Raw genomic sequence first — 21,790 nt, forward strand, 5'->3', positions numbered from 1 at the left:
TATAACCCGACTCTTTAATTAATATTTAGTCAACTTACGACTTGAGTTATGGATTCCACTTGATCTATTTAATTCTTTTATTTTATTATATGATATAAAATAAAAAACAATTTATTATCATTTTAATATTGAAAGATAAAATTTAATAAAATTTTCTCTCTGGATGATGGACTTAGATAAAATTTAATAAAAAGCGATTTATCATCACCCCATTTAATTCAATTTTTTTTTTCTTTTGTATAATTGCCTGCCCCTTTCCGAGGAAAAAACTTCTATTGAACAAGGATCAGCACAACACCTCCATGAGGATAACATCCAACGAACCACGGTGGTAATTTATTGCATATTTTACAAATCAGCAACTGATTTTTTGGGGAAAAAGAAAAGGGATCTTCATATTTTACAAAAACATACTGCATCATCTTTTATTATTCCTCCTAACCAGGAAGGCTGTGAGAACCCGCATCTGTGTCCAAAACCAGCACGGAACAGGCGCGCTTCGACTTAGGAGCTTTCTTTGTCATAAACTTCACCAGCATACTTCCAATTCATTACCTTCCATATGTTCTTCAGATAATCAGGTCTGACATTCTTGTACTGCAGCATGGAAAATAAACTTCCAAGTCATATAAGAGAGATTTGCAAACAAACAAAAGGGTGTTTAAATTTATGATTAGCCCAAACAAGAACAATAGTTAAGACAATACCGAGGAAAGCAGGGCTTTCACTAACTGGTCACATGACAAGTTCTTTTTTCCAGCACAATAAGTTGTGGAGGGGGGAGGGTATGATTGCTTGTCATTTTTATCGTTTTTCCAACATCAAGATCCACAAACTGGCTGAGTGAGCTCAACATGTAATGCAAAGTAAAAGTTCATAATGGAAAATGGGTGTGAGGAATGCTCAAAGATTGTTTAGGCAAAACAAATGAAGTCCTGGTTTCATGTTTTGGGTGCAATCAAATATTATAATAATTGCTGCTTTAAGCACGAGGAAAACACAAAATGCAAATTGATCTCAGATTCAAGGACTCAAAAAGAATCCTAACCACTCATTTCATCACCAACAAGCCTTTATTCCATGAAAATAATATAATCCAAGGAAGATTAGAAACTTTCACGTTTCTTATTGTAAGCAGGTGACACTTTTACTCCATTTCTATACTCTGCACCCCTCATGCACTCTTGCAACAAAGAGGAACAATTTTGAAATTCATGATGCTCACCAACCAACAAAGTTTCTTTAAACAAAACTCTCCAACACATTCCAACACATAAAGCCCCATGGTGATAAAGATAGGCCAAACATAATCAAAACCTACTATTACAAGGTCCTCTCATCACATAGAAAACAGAACTAAACATCAGAAAGCGACCACATTGCATAATTTAGATTGAAAAAAAAACTCTACCTGCAAATAATATGCATGCTCCCAAACATCAACACCAAGTAATGGAACCAAGGGTCCTTTAGTTACCAATGGATCCTGTCACAAGAATCATAAGCATAATTAGATCAACTAACAATAATGAATAATAACAAGTATCTGCAGACTAAATAGGTCTGGGGAAATCTATCTCATCTAGAATCTAAATCAAATACGTAAAACAACCAAATTCAGCACTTGCACTGACAAGTCCTTTTTCTAACTTGCAAAAGTTTGATAATTACAGAACTCACAAACAAGCAACAAACAAGATAACTGTTTAATCATTAGCCAACATAGACTTCATTCTCTTATCCGAAAGGACAATGACCAGCTCCAAAGACAATCATAGAAATAATAGATAACGATTATGGCAAGAAGATCCAGATAACTGTTTAATCATTGTTTTATTTATACATTAAAGATTATAGCAAAAAGATCCAGATTACAGTTTAACCATTGTTCTATAAGAGAATCATATAAATTAAAGCAGTTCTATGTCTATCTAGTATTGTCATAAGAAGTCTATGCTTTTTTCTTAATATGATGAATGGATAAAAATTTAGAAACAGCAAGAATTGAGCAACTTATGAAAATTTAATTAGTCATTATCAATTGACTTGAAACAAAATCTGTAAATTTACCTGATTTTCTGTGGTCTCAACCACAAGTTTCTTTGATTCTTTGTCCAGACCAAGCCACTGCAACAAGAGAGAAGTGTGTAAGGAAGACGCAAACAAGCATATTATAACTAATGTTAAAATTGAAAACCTTAAAAGTTTAAACAAGCTGGCCTACTTACCACCCATCCAGAGCCCTGTACAGCAGCACCCTCTGTGCTCATTTTTTTAATCAATGACTCCAGAGAACCAAAATCTTCATCAATAGCCCATCCCAGCCTACCATGCGGTGGTTCACCGCCTCCTTCCTGCCATATATAAGCGTTACAGTTAGGTACAGAAACAATAGCAGGTGCCAAACGTATCTACAAAAACAATAAAACTTACTTGGACAGGAGTGAGATTCTTCCAGAAAATTGAATGGTTGACATGACCTGCGTGAGAATAATTAAGTCAAGAACTGATAAGGAAACATTAGTACGGATGTCAACAAACAAAAAGTTTTGAGTATTAAGCTGGTTCTTTTTTTTTTGCAAGTTTCCATGATCATATGGACAACCTAAAGATGAAGCGATAACCACTTGAAAGGCAATAAATAAAAGACAAATGATTTTTCCTACAAATCAACAAGCAAGAAAATAGATGTTTCAGAAATAAATAAATAAATCCTAGAGCAGCGGGTAGATCTTTCCTATGCAAAGCAGAAGACAATGCATTTACAATCTTTTCCTTTGCAATCAAACTAAATATATTAGATAATCTTTGAGCTGGTTATTCTTAGTGTCATGCATTTAATGGCATCTCAACTCGGTGTCTGCTTCATCATAACAAGAAATGTCCAAATACCAGTTTATCAATGACCAACCTAAACAGAGTGAAAAGGCAAATATCCCTTCTTAGCATCAATTTTGGCCAGAAATAATGAAATGCTGCTAAATAATTATCAAATAAAATATGCAACTCTCTTTCCAAATTTCAATTTTCTTGTTCGAATTAAAAATTTCCCACAAATGAACAAACAAATAAAACCCTTTCCAAAGAGAACCAAATTCAATGGCCATTCAAGCTCTCCTCTCTACCAAAGTAGTCCTCCCTAAACAAACTGAATCATCAAACTTAATATCGAAAAAAATTAGAAATAAAAAACCTCCGCCGTTGAACTTGATAGCGCTCTGCAATTTAACAACAGCAGAAGAATCGCCCTTTTCCATGGCATGATGAAGTTGCTCGAGGGACTTATTGTAATTAGTGATGTAAGTCTGGTGGTGTTTCTGGTGATGGAGCTGCATGATCTCCCCGCTAATTGCAGGCTCCAAAGCTCCATAATCGTACGGGAGATCAGGCAGGGAGAATGTCTGCAATCCACGGAATTGAAGCTTCAAGCCTAGGCCTAGGGTTTTTCGAGAAACGAGAGAGCGTAGAGCCATTAGAGAGTGATTTGTCTTTCTCGTCCACAAGTGGAGTTAAGTCTTATTATTATTATTAACTAAAAAATTAAAACGCACGGGGATTCACTGTATAAAATACAATGCTGATTAGGGGTGAGCAAAAAAACCACAAATCCGATTAAACCGAGAAAACCAGAAAAAAAATAACCGAAAAAACCGAACCGAAAAAAAAAACCGATTAAACCGATTAGAAAAATTAAAAAACAAGCCGGTTCGGTTCGGTTTTGGTTTTAAAAGGCTGAAACCGAATAAACCGAACCGAACCGAACCGGTTCAAATAAAAAAATCAATAGTACTATAAATACCTACTTTTCAGCTTTTCCCATCTCCTTTCTAAACCCTAGCCGCCACCCATGTTTCACCATCTTCACCTCTCAACACAACCCCCACCCCCATCTTCACTCTCAACCTTTCTCGTTCATGTTTCTCAATCTTCATCTCTCAGCACAGCCCCCCCTCCCATCTTCATCTCTCATCTCTCAACTGTTCTCACAGCCCCCCATCTTCATCTCTCAACCTTTCTCACGGCCCCCCATCACAGCCCCCCATCTTCATCTCTCATCTCTCAACCTTTCTCACAGCCCCCCTCAACATCTTCATCTTCATCTCTCATCTCTCATCTCTCTCAACCTTTCGTTAAGGCTTTAAGCACAACCCCCCCTCCTCCCTTAAAGTAGATCTGGTGAACGAACCATCATTATCTCTCATCTCTCAATCTTTTTGTTCTTTTCCTTAAGCATGGTCGACTAAGCTGATGGATTAACAACCAAACAGCAGCTCTGGAGCCCCCCTCTCTTCAATCTTTATCTCTTAATTTTTGTCCCTCTTTACTTTTTTTATGATTTATGTAGATCTATTATGTATTCATTTTCTATATTTATTTACAAGGTTGTTGATTTGTTATAGGATGTTCATGTTGCGATTACTGTAATGGATGTTGTGAGAATTATTTTTTTCAAATTTTCATGTCTCTTGTTCTTTCTGGCTTCTTGATTTTCAATATCAGAAAACCTGCTCGATATGCTTGGCCAAGATGGAATCGGTTTTTTCCGGTTTTTCCTTTCAATTAACCGAACCGAACCGAACCGAAACTGTTCGGTTTGAACCGGTTTCGGTTCGGTTTCGGTTTTGATTTAAAAATGAACAAATAAATTGATTTGGTTAGTTTTTTGGGTGAAAACCGGACCGAACCGGAAATGCTCACCCCTAATGCTGATCCTTTCAAATGGCACTGTGAATGCACGGGTTCACAATGCTATTTTTTTTTTAGTTTTTTTTAATTTGATCTTCACTGAACCAAGTTATATACAAATTTGTTAACAAATGGTGAAATTAAAAAACTAAAATAAAAGTAAAAACCACTTAGAAAATGGGTGATTTTAAAATTTTTATGTAAAATGTTTATTGTACTTCATATATTTTATAAATTATAGATATTCTATCTTTTTAGTTTTTAGAATTAAAAGGGAAAAATCTATTTTGATCTCAAATTTTATTTTCTTTATTTTTTTTGCTCCTGATGTGAGAGAGATGAGAGAAAGTCGTCAAAATCCAGCATTACAAGTTTTTTTACCTTGAAATTACCAAGAAAAACATATATGATCTAGGTAATATTTTTGGCTTCTGGTTGATTTCGGGTTTAATGATGGTTTTTTAGACTATAAATGAGTTTATCAAATTGTCTATGATATTTTCTAGAAATTTTAAGTAAAACAAACGAGTTGGAAATTCAGTTTTTTGGTTGAAAAAGTCATGAGCCCTGTTTTATCAGCCACCACCATGGTTGCAAACTGAGCAATATAGATAACACGTTGTTTGATTTTTTTTTTTTCCTAAAAAAACTCTAATAGGAGGATTGTCATCCACCCTAGTTGTGAAAATAAAAAAGGGCTCATCTACGCAGGATTGTCCTGACAGGCCCACAGGCAGACCCTTGTTTTCTTTTTAAAAAAGTTATTTTTTTATATTTTTAATTAATGCTTTATATATGTGTGTGTGTGTGTTTTTTTTTAATTATTTTTTTATTTATATTTAGATTAATACTCTTTATCTCTTTTATTTTATTTAGAGAACCTATTTTAAATAAAAATTATTTTTTGGTTATTTTATATGCATTTAATTTTTGAAGATGTTTTTTTGATTCATCTATAAATTATTTTTATCTTTTATATAGATGAACTTTATTTTTAAAATAAAAAATATTTATTTTTAGATAATATTTCTAATATATGTAACCTTGCAAAATATTTTTTTTCCTTTTATTTTATTCAATAAATTTAATATGTATGTCTATTTCTATTATTATTTGATTGAATAAAAAAATATTTTTATAAATAAATTTAGCAAACACAATCGAGTAAATATTCTGTCTTGCGAGATTAAATATCTTGATCTACACATGTCTCTCGATTTATCCAGTTTTATTTCTAGTTATCATTTATCATCACTACCTTTCTTTGCTTAAAATATTACTTTTTGGTGGTGCTCGTTGTTGCTAATGGCTGTAATTTTTTTTTCTTCAAGGTTTTCCATCGTTTTTCTACTACATGTTTTTTTTTATTCTTACTTTTTTTTAAAAAAAACTAGAATTTAGTAGGATCATCTACATGTTGTTTGTTATGTTGGTTGTTGTATTATTTTTGTTGTCTTATAAAATTTTTTCACTTTATGGTTGTTTTATTTTCTTTTTTCTTGTTTAAAGTTTGTTTCCCATTACAGCTTTCGCTCTCCCTCTCTTGACCTTTTTTCTTCTGTCTATTTAGTTTTTTTTCATTTTTCCTACTATACATATTCATCTCCTTAGTTCCTTCCGAACTATTAGTCCCACCCCTTTTTCATTTGTGTTGCATTTATCATGGAATTTGATTGTATGCTTAATTGTCTTTGCGCTCGTTAATGTTGGTCTCATTTGCACGTTTGCATTATTGTTGCTCTCTATCTTGATCTGGCCTATTCTTTGTATTTTATTAGGGAAAACAAAAGATGTACATCATTGGTTATGTCACAAATAAGTCTTAGCCTTTCAAATGCAATGACAACCTTAATTTCTAAAGTTTGGTTATGAATGAGCAATTGGGTTTTGTTAAATTTTGTTAAATAATCAAAATTATGTTATATGTGATTCTAGATATTTTGGCCTTGATTGGTCTAGCTTAGAATAGTTTGTTTCCATAAAAGGAATGAATGTCATCTGTAATACATGCAGGGAAATGGACCCCTATCAAATTCTTATATTAGAGATCAATTTGTTTTTCCTTTAAATATTTACATGTTGATATGTAGCGAGACTGTAATTTACCTTTTCTTTAATGTTGTAAAATAATCTTTCATCATGTTTTTTCATTTGGGAAATAATTGATATAGTGGAAAAATCTCAAATCTAAACCAATTGGTATATAGAGAGATATAAAAAACAAGCACAATCAATCATATAAAAGTACATATAAAATATATATGGTTTGACAACTTAGACTTGCTTCATGAGCGAGAAGATCAGTTAAATTCACTACGAGAAAGTTGGAGATTACAAGGTGTCACATAAACTTTTTCTCATCTAAATTCCAGAAATAACCCAAAAATCATTTTTCTCTCCTTTCTCTAGCCACCAAAGTGTAGAGAATGAAACACTCGCAAATAAGTCTTACCTTCAAATATGACAGTTTTAGGTTTTTATATGGACTATATATGTGAGTTTTTTCTCTCTCATATAAGCCTATAATTTAGAACAAACCCAACAAATCTCAACCTTCGCTTAAATTGAGCCAACATAGAAAACTTGAACTCCTCTTTGATCACCTCCACCAACCACCTTTCAAGTAATACAAAAACCAATCAAGTTCAAGGAATACTTGAACTTGACTTTAGAGATAGGCTTCATCAATATATATGCAAGGTTTTTAGCTATAATAATCTTTTTTACTAATACAACACCTTGTGATATGATATTTAAAATAAACTGATACATGACATCAATATGTTTAGTCCTTTCATCATACATTCAGTTCTTGGCTAGATGAATAGCATTCTAGATATTATAATGACAACATTTAACTCATTTGACAAATCAAGATTGTGAACCAAACCTCTTAGTTATAAAACTTTTTTCACTGCTTTTGTCAATTCTATATGCTCAACCTCTATTGTAGACAAGGCAATAGTGGATTGCAAAATTGCTTTTCAACTAATAACATACCATGAGAGAGTAAAAACATAACCTATCAATAACCTCATCTTATATTAATCACAAGTACAATATAAATCTATAAAGTCCTCAACACTACCTATAATGCTACTACCCATGTCATATACCAAACCAACATTTATAGTACCTCTATGATAATAAAGTATCCATTTCACGGCCTACTATCAAACTTTACTAGAAGTTTCTATAAACCTACTATATTAACAACATATGAAATGTTTGAACGCGTATAAACCATAACATGCATAATACTTCAAACTGCACTAGCACATAGAACACCTGACATGACATATGCACTTTCTCCTTCTTATTTACTGGTTATAAAGCTAAAGATAACTTGAAATGGGTTGTAAGTAGAGTACTAATTAGCTTGCAATCTTGTATACCAAAACACTCAAGTACCTTCTCAAGATACTTTCTTTGTGATAAGTATAGCTTATCAACATTTTGATCTCTTTGTGTTTTCATATATAAAATCTTTTTTGTTGCATTCAAATCCTTCCTCTTAAACTCACAACTCAATTGATTCTTTAAATTATTAATTTTAGACATATTCTTAGAGGCAATTAACATATCATCAACTTACAACAATAAGTATACAAATAAATCATCTAAAAGATTTCTAAAATACACATAACTATCATAGTCACTCCTAAAGTAACTATGTCCAAGCATAAAAAGTAGCAACCCTTTTATACCATTGCTTTAATGACTACTTCAAGTCATACAATGACTTCTTTAATAAGCACACATGGTCTTCCTTACCTTGAGAAACAAAATCCTCTAGCTGATACATATAAATCATCTCCTCTAAGTCATCATATAGAAAACATATTTTGATATCCATATGCTCAAGCTTTAAGTCAAACAAAGAAATCATAACAAGTGATACCTGGATGAAACTTTGTTTTTCACAACTATGAAGAACACTTTATTGAAGTCAATAATTTTTTTTATGTGTAAAGCTCTTAGCAACTAAGTGTGTTTTAAAATTTGAATCATTAATCTTTAGGACTCCATCTTTCCTCTTAAAAGCCTATTTGCACCCAACAATCTTCTAGTCATATGTAGTTTAATAAGCTCTTATGTTTGGTTCTTATAAAGAGACTAAATCTTCTTATTCATATCAAGTATTAATTGAGAAGATTATTTACAAGAAATTTTCTCTTTATAAGAACAAAACTCATGATCATCAAAATTCTTTACAATATTCAATGTAAAATTAACTAAATCAACATAAGCATAATTAACTTGTGCTTTTATCTGTCTTATTTGTCTTTCTTTTGCAATAATGTAATGTTGTTTTTTAGGTACATTTTTATCATCTATATCTTGCACCACTTCTTCGATAGGCCCAACTAAAGCATCTTTCTTTATTGTCTCTTAATCTCTAACCTCAAACTCCACCTTCTTGTTGGTATCTTATTCCATCTCAAGATCAATAATGGTTGACTCCTTCTCCTTGCAAAACATAACAAACTCATCAAAGGTCACGTCCATGCTAGTAATAAACTTAGGTTATTTGGGATCAACACACTACAATTGATATCCCTTCACCCTATATGCATGGCATAAAATATATATTTCCTCGTTCTCTACCCAAGTTTATCTTTCTTAATATGAGCATAAAAAGACAACTAAATACTCTTAGTTTAGAGTAATCAATAGGAGAACTAGATCGTACCTTATATGAAGTCTTCAACTTTAAAACTATTAATGAAGATCTTATTCATAAGATAACAAGCCATGTTAACTGCTTTAACCCAAAACATTTTTGACAATCCATCTTGTGAAAGCATACAATAGGCTCTTTTTACGAGTGTTTTATTTCCTCACAATACGATGTTTAACAATTCCTTCATTATTGCATATCTCATTAAACTCAACTAAGAATAATTCCAAACCATTATCACTTCTTAAATGCTTGATCTTCTTATCATTCTACTTCTCAATCAAGGCTTTTCACTACTTGAAGGTGACAAACACATCATTTTTTTTCTTTAAAAAATACATTTAGACCTTTCTAGAGTTATCATAAATAAATATCAACATATATATATATATATCATGCTCCATCTTTTAACATAATAGGAGAAGGACCCTAAATTCCAGAATAAACATAATACACAATACCCTCGGTATGATGAATAGTCACAATAAATTTCACCCTTACACTATTTACCATAAACACAATGCTTAAAGAATCTAATTTACCTGTTTTCTAACCATATAATAAATCTTGTTTGCTTAACTCTATCATTTCTCTCTCACTTATATGGTATAGTTACATGTGCCTTAATTAAGTAGAAACACTATCTGAATAAATCAAAGATGATACACTAGTTCAATCAATAAATGTTGAACCTTAAAGATGGTAGAAATCATTAACCAACTTTCTTTTCATCACGATAAGAGTACATTTACAAACCCTGAGAACTTTACGTTTAATCTAATAACTATAACCTTGGGAATCAAGAAAACTCAAAGAAATTAATTCTTCTCTATCTCTAGAATATATCGAACCTTTAATGTCCTAACAATGCCATCATACATCCTAATTCAAATTGTACCCTTACTAACAACAAAAAGTCTTTTGTTGTCTACTAACAAAGGAGTACCATTGACAAACTTATAAGTGTTAAACAAGCTTTTATTAAGAAAAATATGATATGTGTAAGTTGAATCAATAATTTACCCATCACTTAAGCTACCAACAAACACAGCCAGAATAATTTCAACGTCATAAAATTTTTTCTCTTCACTAGCAATATTTGCAACATCAAAGGTTTTCTCCTTTTCTCTTTTATCTTTTTGCTTAGGACAATTCTTTCTAAAGTGCCTTATTTCACGACTTAGATTTTGATCTAGACATGGTTCTACTATCTGGACCTTTATTATTTGTTTTACCCATCACAATCAAGCCATTTGCATGATCATCATTATGACTCTCTAACACATGTTTTTTAAACTCCTTGAAGTTTAAATATGATTTTAGTCTTCTAAACTAATATTATCTTGTCCATACAACTAAGTATCATCAAAATGATCATGAGAAAAAGATAATAAACATAATAAAATCAAAGCCTCACCCTCATCTCCAACTTTAAAATCAACATTTCACAAATATGAAAGTACTTTATTGAATTCACCAAGATCGTCTTTAATGGGTATACTTTATTTCATTTGAAGAGTATACAACTAATGCTTCAAATACAATCGATTCGTCAAGGATTTGGTCAAGTAAAGAGTTTTCAACTTTGTCCATAGTCCAATAGTTGTAGTCTCCTTAACAACCTCTCTCAAAACCTCATCAAACAAACAAAGCTAAATATAACTTAATGTCAATTCCATGACATTTTTTTTTCTCATCATCCATCATTTTAGACAAATTGTCTATACCTTTTAGTACCTTAAATAAATCTTGTTGAACTTACAGGCACACATCTTAATATGCCATAAATTGAAGTCATTTCTATCATTAAATTTCTCCACATGGACTGTAAATGATCAATGCAATCTATAGTGCTTTGTCCCTAAGTAAACAATGTCCATGGTTGAATGAAAAACCTATAACTTTTATTTCATAATATAATATAATAATAAATTCACCAATTAATTAATTTATTAGGGAAATTTCCCAAAGTTGTAACCAAGTGGGTAGTGGAATGTTGCTTGCGACAAAAGAGCCAACATAGGATCGATCCTTGTTTTTTTCCACCACCAACACAATTAGTTAGAGCATCTCCCCAACAATATTAGTTAGAGCATCTCGATTGGAAGATACTATTTTAAAAAATCAAATTGGTAATATAATTTTTTAAATAGTATAAATATATATTTTTTGTTTTTGCGTATTTCAATGGTGAAAAACCATTTAAAAGAGTCAATTGTATATTAATATATTTGATACATAATTATTTTAATAACCTAATACAACCAGATTGATTTAACGGGTTTAAAGACAAACTAAAAGATTTACAACTAAACAATATTAAAAAATAAAATTGAAAAAAAAATTAATTAAAAAAAGATAAATAAATCACTCAAGTTAACCCAGGTAAACATACCAAACTTATAATAGAGATCATGATACTGAAATAACCTCATATAAAACAAAACAAATAAATTTAAAAAAATTAAAGTAAAAAAAATAAATAAAAATGCTATTGTAATAAATAATATTTTATAAGGTTTTGATATTTTTAAAAGATTATAAAAAAATAATATTTTAATATTTTATTCAGTCAGATCCGCTCAAAAGCGAAAGAAGAAGACCAAAGGAGACCAAAATAAATAAAAGCACCAGAATGATTGGGGCGGCCAGAGCACCCATAATAGGAGGACTTAGAGGAAGTCGAGCAACATCCCTCGTTTCTAACAACTCTCCACTACCTCGTATTAACAGGACTCTCTCCTACCCTAATAACAAGAACAAAAAGCATTTCCTCTTCAAAACTCCCTTGACATCATCATCTCTGATGGACGCCTTAGGTGGTGTTTTCGTTTCTGCAGCTGGGGTTTCCACCTTGCCATGTGATAATGGAGGAAACACCAATGTTTTTGCCATGTCTCCTTGTCTTCTCAAAATTAGCAAAGGAGACATCACCAAGTGGTCTGTTGATGGCTCCTCTGATGCTATTGTAAGCTGTAAACCCTTCATTTTTATTTCCTGGGTTTTGTTCTTTCTTGATTCGTTTTAGCTTGATGCTACGAGTGTTGTTATCTTAATAGTTTCATGCTACGAAAATTCATGATTGTTTGTTTTACATGTGAAAATGGGGTTTCCTAAAATTTTATAATTATTTTGTCTTCCCCTCTAACCAATTAGCGTAACTGCACCAGTTGATAAGTACTTCTTGCAAGTCAATTTGATTTGATTTTATTCCTTTTTTTTGTTATATTTTTGTGCTAAAAACAGGCCAGAGCCAATTTAGAACCATTACCATGCCATCTGAGTTCTAATTTCACTAGCTATTAAAAAAATGGGGGAGTTTCCATAGATTCCTAGACCTGAGTCAGTTTGGTGATGGGTTTAATTTTTCCTTCATGGGTTTATTGAAGTCACATGTAATGCAAAAGGTGCTAATCCATTTCCATGGGTGCATAATGCAAGTTCTTATATATAGTATAAACACACACACACACACACACACTCTCCTTATATTTGATTGCATGCATTTATATTAAATTCAATTATCATCTTCTGCAGGTTAATCCAGCAAATGAAAGAATGCTTGGAGGTGGGGGTGCAGATGGAGGTATTCTTATTTAATCCTTGTTTCTTTTTCAATCTACTCAAAAAATCATTTGTAATATTTTTCTGACAAAGCTTGTAACAATTTGGAATTCCAATTCATTCTGTCAGCCATTCATAGAGCTGCTGGACCGCAACTACGAGATGCATGCTATACTGTCCCTGAAGTCCGACCTGGAGTTCGATGCCCCACCGGAGAAGCAAGAATTACTCCGTATAATCTTCTTGCTTGACTTTTTTTTTTTGTTATGGAGTTTATTTTTCCATCCTTGAACATATTTATCATTGTATTAATGACACGTTGAATATATGCAGAGGTTTCAATCTGCCTGCATTTCGCGTGATTCACACTGTTGGCCCCATCTATGATGTTGATGGTAACCCTGAAGCCTCACTTAGGAATGCATACAGGTATATCATAACCTTAATAGCATCATTTGTCATTAGTTTAGTTTATCATTCTAAACAACATCTCTTGTTTGCCTACAATGGTTTCAGGAACAGCTTGATTTTGGCTAAAGACAACAACATTAAGTACATTGCATTTCCTGCCATATCTTGTGGTGTTTATGGGTAAGTAGCTGTTGACCAAAGGGAACCACCTGGGCTTTTTACTGCCTGAAATTTTATTTACATAGATTTGCATGGTCAAGGGTAAAACCCTAATTGCAATTGTACAATTTTCTTGTCAATAGATGGAAAACTTTGCTCTTTAATGGTTTTAGCTCTTGATTTTTATGCCTGAGTTAGGATGATTTGATTGGGAAGCGAATTTTCATATTGATTGCTTGTTTTTGTGACAATGGCCTTCTATAAGGGCCGAATCTCAAGCTTTTGAGTACTGGATTGAATACCAGATTTGAAATTTTCACGGTTTGGTGTTTGTGAAAACCGTGTGACAGTATCATCAATCTCTCACAATTTTTCTTTTCTTAATTTTTATTTTGTTTCAGTTATCCTTATGAGGAAGCTGCCAAAGTGGCTATATCAACAGTTAAAGAATTTGCTGATGACTTGAAAGAGGTACGTATTATGTTATTCTCATCAAACATCATCATATGGGAATCCAATATCACTCCAACTTGCAAGTTGGATCTGGCTTTTTTACATTGTTTGATTATCTGACCATTGCAGAATTTCCTTAAGCAAATTGTTACTGTTATGATCTGGAATAAACACTAAATAGAATCCTAGGATAGAACAAAACTATAGATTGTCATTATATCTCTATGGAACTCCTCTGCTAATGTTGTTGGTTCCTCGAATGCATTCTGTGCATAGAATCACTTTTAATATTCTTGTTGGGATATTCTAGAAAAAAAAACAAAAACATTTGAGGTGGGATTATTCATATCAATCATTCCAAGTAACTAAAGAAGATTAAGCTTTTATGGAATTTGTTGTGCTTATCACTGGACTTGTTAATTCAACATTTTAACACCACCATATAGCAATGAAAACCGCCATCTCCATCAACACTTGTCCAGTGGATGCAGTAGCTTGCAAATATCAAGCAAAAACCTGAGTTTTGATACCAGGCTAATTTATCATGTCTTCCCTTGATGTTTCTGTGATTTGATAGCAGAAACGTACCAATAATATATGGACCAATTATTGTAGCCTTGAAATCTTATTGGTTCTGTTTTAAATTGCTCTTTGTAGGTGCATTTTGTTCTGTTCTCGGATGAAATTTACAATGTTTGGTTGGAGAAGGCAAAAGAGCTGCTCCAGGCTTAGTTTGTACTGAAGCTGGATTTAAGGAGGATGCAGAAAGTAATGGTTTGCGTTGATGTTATAAGCCAATGCATGTAGACATTTTGTGGATTGTCTTATATACCGTGACCTTGTATGAGACTAGATGAATGCTGGCCGCCATAGTGAATTTATATGCAAGCTATACAGTGTGGACACTCTTGAAGCTGTTTTGGAATTTTAGATCTGGAACCCCTCTGCTAGGTCTTATGTGAATGTATTCGACTCTTGTCAGGTAATTAAGCTCAGGCGCAGCCTTTGTTCTAAAGTTCCTCTGTACATTTAATCAAGGTTAACAAATCAAGTGGCATGCACTTTACCGCCATAGATGTCTTTAGAATTGACGACAGAAGATAACCTGACTAACTGAGCTTCAAAACTTCATCTATTCATTACAATGAAAACTAAAACTCTTGTGGTTTTACTGTTCATCCTTTTATTGTTCATCTAATCACATATCACTGTGGATTGGAACAGTGTAATAATGAAATTATTATTGCCAAAAAAACTTGCTAAGCATGCAGGGGGGCTTCTTCGTCTTTTCATTTTCTTTGAAACAATTCAAATACGTGCTAAAGCAGTTGGAGCAGTGTAATGGCTGAAGCGTGTTGGGCACGCGCCAGCGGGTGGGCGTCGCCCGCGCCATTCGGATGGCGCGTGTGGCCCCGGAACAAAACTGAGAGTTGCCTTACGGGGTGTCTTTCGATGCGCCTTGCCACTCAGGCATAGTGGCAAGGCGCTAGTGCCGAAGAAGCCCACAAAGGAGCTCCAAGAGGGGTTTTTCCCCTCCCTTCCTCTTTACCCTCTCTCTTCCTAGAAAATCGTGCTGCCCATTAAAAAAAAAACATGGGTCATGCATGATTCTAGTCTAAAAAAAAGTGGGTCAAGCATTGGGTCTGACATGACCACTAGATCCAATGCTCGTGAGTCTGGCTCGATCGCTAGACCTAAGAGCCTATAAAAAATAAAAAAAAATAAAAAAATTAATTAAGATTTCTGTTTAGGATATTTAAAGGATAATTTAAATGTTTTTTTAATAAAAAATAAACAAATTTATAAAAAAATTAATTAGGATTTCTGTTTAGAATACTTTAAGGATAATTTATTTTTTTATATAAAAAATAGAAAAAATTTATTTAAGATACTTTAAGGGTAGTTTAAATGTTTGTTTTTATATAAAAAAAAACTATAAAAATATTAATTAGAAGTTTTGTTTATGATATTTCAAGGGTAGTTTAAATGTATTTTTTAATAAAAAATAGAAAACAATTATAAGAAAAATTCATTAACATTTCTATTTAGGATACTTTAAGGGTAATTTGAATATTTATTTTTATAAAAAAATAGAAATACTTTATAAAAAAACTTATTTAGATACTTTAAGGATGATTTTAATGTTTTTTTTTATAGAAAAAATAAAAAAATTTATAAAAAAAATAATTAAGTGGGTCAAGCATTGGGTCTGACATGACCGCTAGATCTAATGCTCGTGGGTCTGGCTTGACCGCTAGACTTAAGAGCCTATAAAAAATTAAAAAAAATTAATTAAGATTTCTGTTTAGGATATTTAAAGGATAATTTAAATGTTTTTTAATAAAAAATAAACAAATTTATATAAAAAATTAATTAGGATTTCTGTTTAGAATACTTTAAGGATAATTTATTTATTTTTTTATAAAAAATAGAAAAAATTTATTTAAGATACTTTAAGGGTATTTTAAATGTTTGTTTTTATAAAAAATAAAAAAAACTATAAAAATATTAATTAGCATTTTTGTTTATGATATTTTAAGGGTAGTTTAAATGTTTTTTTTAATAAAAAATAGAAAACAATTATAAGAAAAATTCATTAACATTTCTATTTAGATACTTTAAGGGTAGTTTGAATGTTTATTTTTTTATAGAAAATAGAAATACTTTATAAAAAAATAATTAACATTTTTGTTTAGGATACTTTAAGGGTAGTTTAAATGTTTTTTTATAAAAAACTTTTGGCCGCCATGACTGCCAGACCGAAAAGCCTATATAAAATAATTTCTTAAAAAATATATTAATTAGAATTTTTGTTTAGGATATTTTAAATTTTTTTTAAATAAAAAAATAATTTATAAATAAACTTAATTAGAATTTCAGTTTAGGATATTTTAAGGATAATTATTTTTTTTTCTTATAAAAATAGAAAACATTTATAAAAAAAATTATTTAAGATACTTCAAGAGTAATTTAAATGTTTGTTTTTTTATAAAAAATAAAAAAATTATAAAACAATTAATTAGTATTTCTGTTCAGAATACTTTAAGGGTAGTTTAAATATTTTTTTGGAATAGAAAACAATTTTTAAAAAAATTATTTATGATATTTCAAGGGTAATTTAAATGTTTTTTTATAACAATAAAAAATTATAAAACAGTAATTGACATTTCTGTTTAGGATATTTAAAGAGTAGTTTAAATTTTTTTTTTTTATAAATAAAAAAAAATTGTATAAAAATATTTAGGATATTTCAATTATAGTTTTAATGTTTTTTTATAGAAAAAATAAAAAAAATTATAAAAAAATTACTTAGCATTTCTGTTTATGATGCTTCAAGGGTAGTTTAAATGTTTTCTTATAAATATAAAATAAAAATTAATTAGAATTTATGTTTATGATACTTCATGGATAGTTTTAATGTTTTTTTTTATAGACAAAATAAAAATCATTATAAAAACAATTAGTTAGCATTTCTGTTTATAATACTTCAAGGGTAATTTAAATGTTTTTTTAGAAAAAAATAAAAAAAACTTAATTAGAATTTCTGTTTAGGATACTTTAATGGTAGTTTACATATATTTTTTTAAAAAATAAAATTAAATTTATATAAATAACATTAATTAAACATGACCGGTAGATCCAATGCTCTTGAGTCTGCTTGGCAGCTAGATCCAAATCTCTCAGGTGTGACTTGAATGTTAGACTCAAGCTTTTTAAGTCTGGTATGACCATCAAACCTAATACTCTTAGTTTTATATTACAACTATATTTAAGTTACTTAAAATTTTTCTTAATATTTTTTAATAATTTTTAAAAATTGATATTAACGATGCAGCGGCCAATATACTATTACAAGCTAAAAGTAATGTGCTTGCTCTGTTCACAGCGTCGAGAACAGAAGTGTGGCTGCTAAATTTGAGCGACAAGAAATGGTGTCAGTAATTGAAGCAGTGAAGGAGATGATTTCAAAAGAATCTTATGCTCAGCAGCCTGTCATTCTGAGTTTGGAACTTCTGGACTGTAAAGCAGGCTCCATCAGGTTCATGGACAATAAACTCTCTGGGATTCTTCTACTAATAACACTCCCATCCACCATCTTATTGTGACGTGATAGTTTATTATGGATCATCCCACAATATCCAGCCACGCGCTCTTCATATCTGCTATATCGATTTCCAGGACAGACTAGAAGCTGTCCGCATGCGCAATGAACAAATTTCAAGGAATGTCGTCAGGCTCAAAAAAAGGGAGAAGAAATTAAGCATACTTGTTTATCATAACTATTAGGCGAATATCGCTGAAATCATGTTGGTGAATATCTCTCAAATCATGTTGGCAAATATTCTGTTGCTTTATTCTGTCATATCTCCTAATATCATACTTAGCTGTAAACATGTAATCAGTTGTCAATTAAGACATACATTTAGGTAGCTGTGTTTGGAAGTTGCACGGAAATAGTGCTTCTCCATGTATATATATACTGGTTTTCTGAATCAATAGATCAGACCTTCAAATTCAAATCCTTTCTTCTCATGGTATTAGAGTTGTATCTAGTTTAATAAAATATCCTGGCCATTGCAGAGAAATGGCTACCTTGAGGAAAACTATCTCTCCTTATGACATAACCTCCAATGACAACCCTGGAAGTCTGTTGACACAAGTTCAACTGAAGGGAGAAAATTACGATGAATGGGCTCGTGCTCTCAAGATTGCATTGAGAGCAAGGAAAAAATTTGGCTTTGTGGACGGATTTATTGAGCGTCCAGATGAGGAATCACCGGACCTTGAAGACTGGTGGACCAACAACTCTTTACTGGTGTCCTGGATAATGAACACCATTGAACCATCATTGAGATTAACTATGTCACATATGGAGGTGGCACAAGATCTTTGGGAAGACATAAAAGAACGATTTTCCATGGTGAATGGACCGGACCACGCATACAACAACTAAGGGCTGAGCTTGCTGAATGCAAACAAAGAGGATTGACAATTGTTGCCTACTTTGGAAAGCTTAAGAAATTATGGGAAGAATTGGCAAACTTTGAACAAATGCCGATGTGCAAGTGCGGCTTGTGTACCTGCAACCTTGGAGTGGCCTTAGAAAAGAAGCGTGAGGAAGAGAAAGCTCATCAGTTCCTCATGGGACTTGATGAAATAGTCTATGGGACTGTAAGATCAAATCTGTTGGCTCAGGACCCATTGCCAAATCTGAACAGACTCTACTCAACACTAGTTCAGGAAGAACGTGTCAGAATCATATCTCGTGGAAAGGAAGAGCGCGACGAGGTGATGAGCTTTGCAGTGCAAGCAGAGTTCAAATCACGCAATAAAAATGAAGGAAAGGACAAAAATGTGGTATGCAACCATTGTAATCGCACGAGACATGAATCTGATAGCTGTTTTCAGCTAATTGGATATCCGGATTGGTGGGGAGATCGTGCTCGTGGGACTGGAAGAGGAAAGGGAGGACAGCGAGGCATGACTCCTGTTGGCAGAGGACGTGGAGGATTGGTGACTCCTGTTGGCAGAGGACGTGGAGGATTGGTCAAAGCCAATGCAACTCAAGTCTCATATACTGATAGAAGCGATACCAATGGCCTTAGTGATGAACAATGGCAGACATTACTGAACATTCTAAACAATACCAAGACAGGGGCAACTGAGAAACTCACTGGTAAGTGTTCCTCCATACAATGGATTATCGATACGGGTGCTTCTCATCATATGACAGGAAGGCTAGATTGCTTATCCCATGTCCGAGACATGGTAGAATGTCCTGTTGGGCTTCCAAACGGGCAACAAACAACTGCTACAAAAGAAGGAACAGTGGTGCTGAGTGACAAGTTGAAATTAACAAATGTTTTATATGTGCCAAGTTTGCAATACAATCTCATTTTGGTATCTCAGTTGATTGATGAATCTGATTGTGTTGCTCAGTTCACTAATAAAATTTGTGCTATACAGGACCGCACTTCGAGGATGGTGATTAGTGCGGGTGAGCTACGAGAGGGGCTTTACTACTTGCGAGGAAGGGCAACTGTGGCAACAGTACAAACTGGCAATGAGAAATCCTTCAATTTGTGGCACAAGCGGCTGGGACATCCATCATCTAAGGTTCTAGAGTTGGTTCCAAATGTTGGTGCTGGTAAAATTAGTAGCTTACGTAATCAAGTTTGCGATGTTTGTCTTAGAGCAAAACAAACAAGGGATAAATTTCCTGCTAGTGATAATAAAACTTTGGAAAGTTTTCAGTTAATTCACTGTGACTTATAGGGACCCTATCGAACCATTGCACTTTGTGGTGCAAGATATTTTTTAACCATTGTTGATGATTATTCGCGAGCAACGTGGATATACTTGCTGCTTGACAAGAAAGAAGTCTCAGTGAATTTGTGCAATTTTATCGCTTTGGTGGAACGTCAATTTAACAAACAAGTGAAAACGGTGCGAAGTGACAATGGTACTGAATTCATCTGTCTTGGCAATTATTTCCATAAGCATGGTATTATGCATGAAACTTCTTGTGCAAGAACTCCACAACAAAATGGACGTGTGGAATGCAAGCATAGGCATATACTCAATGTGGCTTGTGCTCTGCGGTTCCAAGCAAATCTCCCTATCGAATTTTGGAGTGAATGCATTTTGACTGCGGGATATGTGATAAATCGGACTCCATCACTCATTCTGTATGGGAAAACACCATATGAAGTCTTATATGGTAAGACGCCTCAACTCAGACATATGCGTGTGTTTGGATGTTATGTTCATAACCAAGGACATAAAGGAGATAAATTTGCTAGCCGCAGCCGCAAATGTGTTTTCATGGGTTATCCTTATGGTAAGAAGGGGTGGCGAGTTTATGACCTTGAATTAGGAGTATTTTTAATTTCAAGAGATGTTGTGTTTTGTGAGGACAAATTTCCTTATCTCACTGATGGCCAGCAAAGCCCACTTTCTGCGCATGTTGATTCTACCTCGGGTCCTATAATAGATTGGGTTAGTATGGATGACAATGAGGGACCAAGCACTGTTCCGCATAGTCACATGCATGAAAATCTTGTTCCTCACGTTGGGCAAGAGATCAGTAGGGAAACTGGGACAGACGATAATCTGGAAGGCAATGCATCAATACTCGAGTCCTCAATTGTCTTTCCCTCTGACACAGTAGTAGTTCATGACAGCAGCCATGAGACTACATATGATAAGGGGGGTTCTAGTGTTGTTGTAAATGAGGAATATTTGGGTCGAGGCCAACGCACCAAGATACCTTCCACTCGCCTGCAAGATTTTGTGACACACACCATCTGTACGTTAAGTCTCTCGAAGAGTTCATCTTGCTCATCAGAATCCTCAGGTACACCATACCCTATAGCTCATTGTGTGAACTGTGATAACTTTTCTGCCCCATATAGACATTTCTTGGCAGCTATCACTGCAGGAACTGAACCTCAAACATTTGCTGAGGCCGTGAAAGATGAACGGTGGAGACAAGCCATGAAACATAAAATACATGCTTTAGAACATAATGGCACTTGGACTATGAAACACCATCTATACGTTAAGCCTCTCGAAGAGTTCATCTTGCTCATCACAATCCTCAGGTACACCATACCCTATAGCTCATTGTGTGAACTATGATAACTTTTCTGCCTCATATAAACATTTCTTGGCAGCTATCACTGCAGGAACTGAACCTCAAACATTTGCTGAGGCCGTGAAAGATGAACGGTGGAGACAAGCCATGAAACATAAAATACATGCTTTAGAACATAATGGCACTTGGACTATGAAACCTCTTCCTCCTGGTAAGAAAGCTATCGGATGCAAATGGGT

At 33.0% G+C, this 21,790-nt stretch overlaps 2 protein-coding genes across 2 annotated transcripts; one reads left to right on the top strand and one right to left on the bottom strand.

Moving 5' to 3' along the window:
• Nucleotides 1–254: 254 nt before the first annotated feature.
• On the bottom strand, nucleotides 255–3,526 carry LOC7477763 (superoxide dismutase [Mn], mitochondrial). The gene is made up of 6 exons (XM_002319296.4): nucleotides 3,194–3,526; nucleotides 2,434–2,480; nucleotides 2,229–2,354; nucleotides 2,071–2,127; nucleotides 1,412–1,486; nucleotides 255–597 (listed from the first exon to the last, which is right to left on the bottom strand). Exons 1-6 carry the CDS (start codon nucleotides 3,471–3,473, stop codon nucleotides 505–507), a joined length of 678 nt encoding a protein of 225 aa, XP_002319332.3. The 5' UTR covers nucleotides 3,474–3,526; the 3' UTR covers nucleotides 255–504.
• An 8,455-nt stretch (nucleotides 3,527–11,981) lies between these two features.
• Nucleotides 11,982–14,969, top strand: LOC7479030 (uncharacterized). Its single transcript, XM_002319835.4, has 7 exons — nucleotides 11,982–12,335; nucleotides 12,905–12,953; nucleotides 13,061–13,163; nucleotides 13,265–13,360; nucleotides 13,448–13,522; nucleotides 13,903–13,972; nucleotides 14,612–14,969. The coding sequence occupies exons 1-7, from the start codon at nucleotides 12,003–12,005 to the stop codon at nucleotides 14,684–14,686; spliced, it is 801 nt and encodes a 266-aa protein (XP_002319871.4). The 5' UTR covers nucleotides 11,982–12,002; the 3' UTR covers nucleotides 14,687–14,969.
• Nucleotides 14,970–21,790: the final 6,821 nt, after the last annotated feature.

The sequence above is a fragment of the Populus trichocarpa genome, chromosome 13, assembly GCF_000002775.5.
Source record: "Populus trichocarpa isolate Nisqually-1 chromosome 13, P.trichocarpa_v4.1, whole genome shotgun sequence".
NCBI lineage: Eukaryota > Viridiplantae > Streptophyta > Magnoliopsida > Malpighiales > Salicaceae > Populus > Populus trichocarpa.

Coding starts and splice junctions, on each gene's coding strand:
- LOC7477763 (XM_002319296.4), bottom strand. CDS start 3,473: ATGGCTCTACGCTCTCTCGTTTCTCGAAAAACCCTAGGCCTAGGCTTG. Junction 2,128..2,228: donor TACAGGGCTCTGGATGGGTG/GTAAGTAGGCCA, acceptor CTCTTGTTGCAG/TGGCTTGGTCTGGACAAAGA. Junction 598..1,411: donor AGCATGCATATTATTTGCAG/GTAGAGTTTTTT, acceptor TCCATGCTGCAG/TACAAGAATGTCAGACCTGA.
- LOC7479030 (XM_002319835.4), top strand. CDS start 12,003: ATGATTGGGGCGGCCAGAGCACCCATAATAGGAGGACTTAGAGGAAGT. Junction 12,336..12,904: donor ATGGCTCCTCTGATGCTATT/GTAAGCTGTAAA, acceptor CATCTTCTGCAG/GTTAATCCAGCAAATGAAAG. Junction 12,954..13,060: donor AGGTGGGGGTGCAGATGGAG/GTATTCTTATTT, acceptor TCATTCTGTCAG/CCATTCATAGAGCTGCTGGA.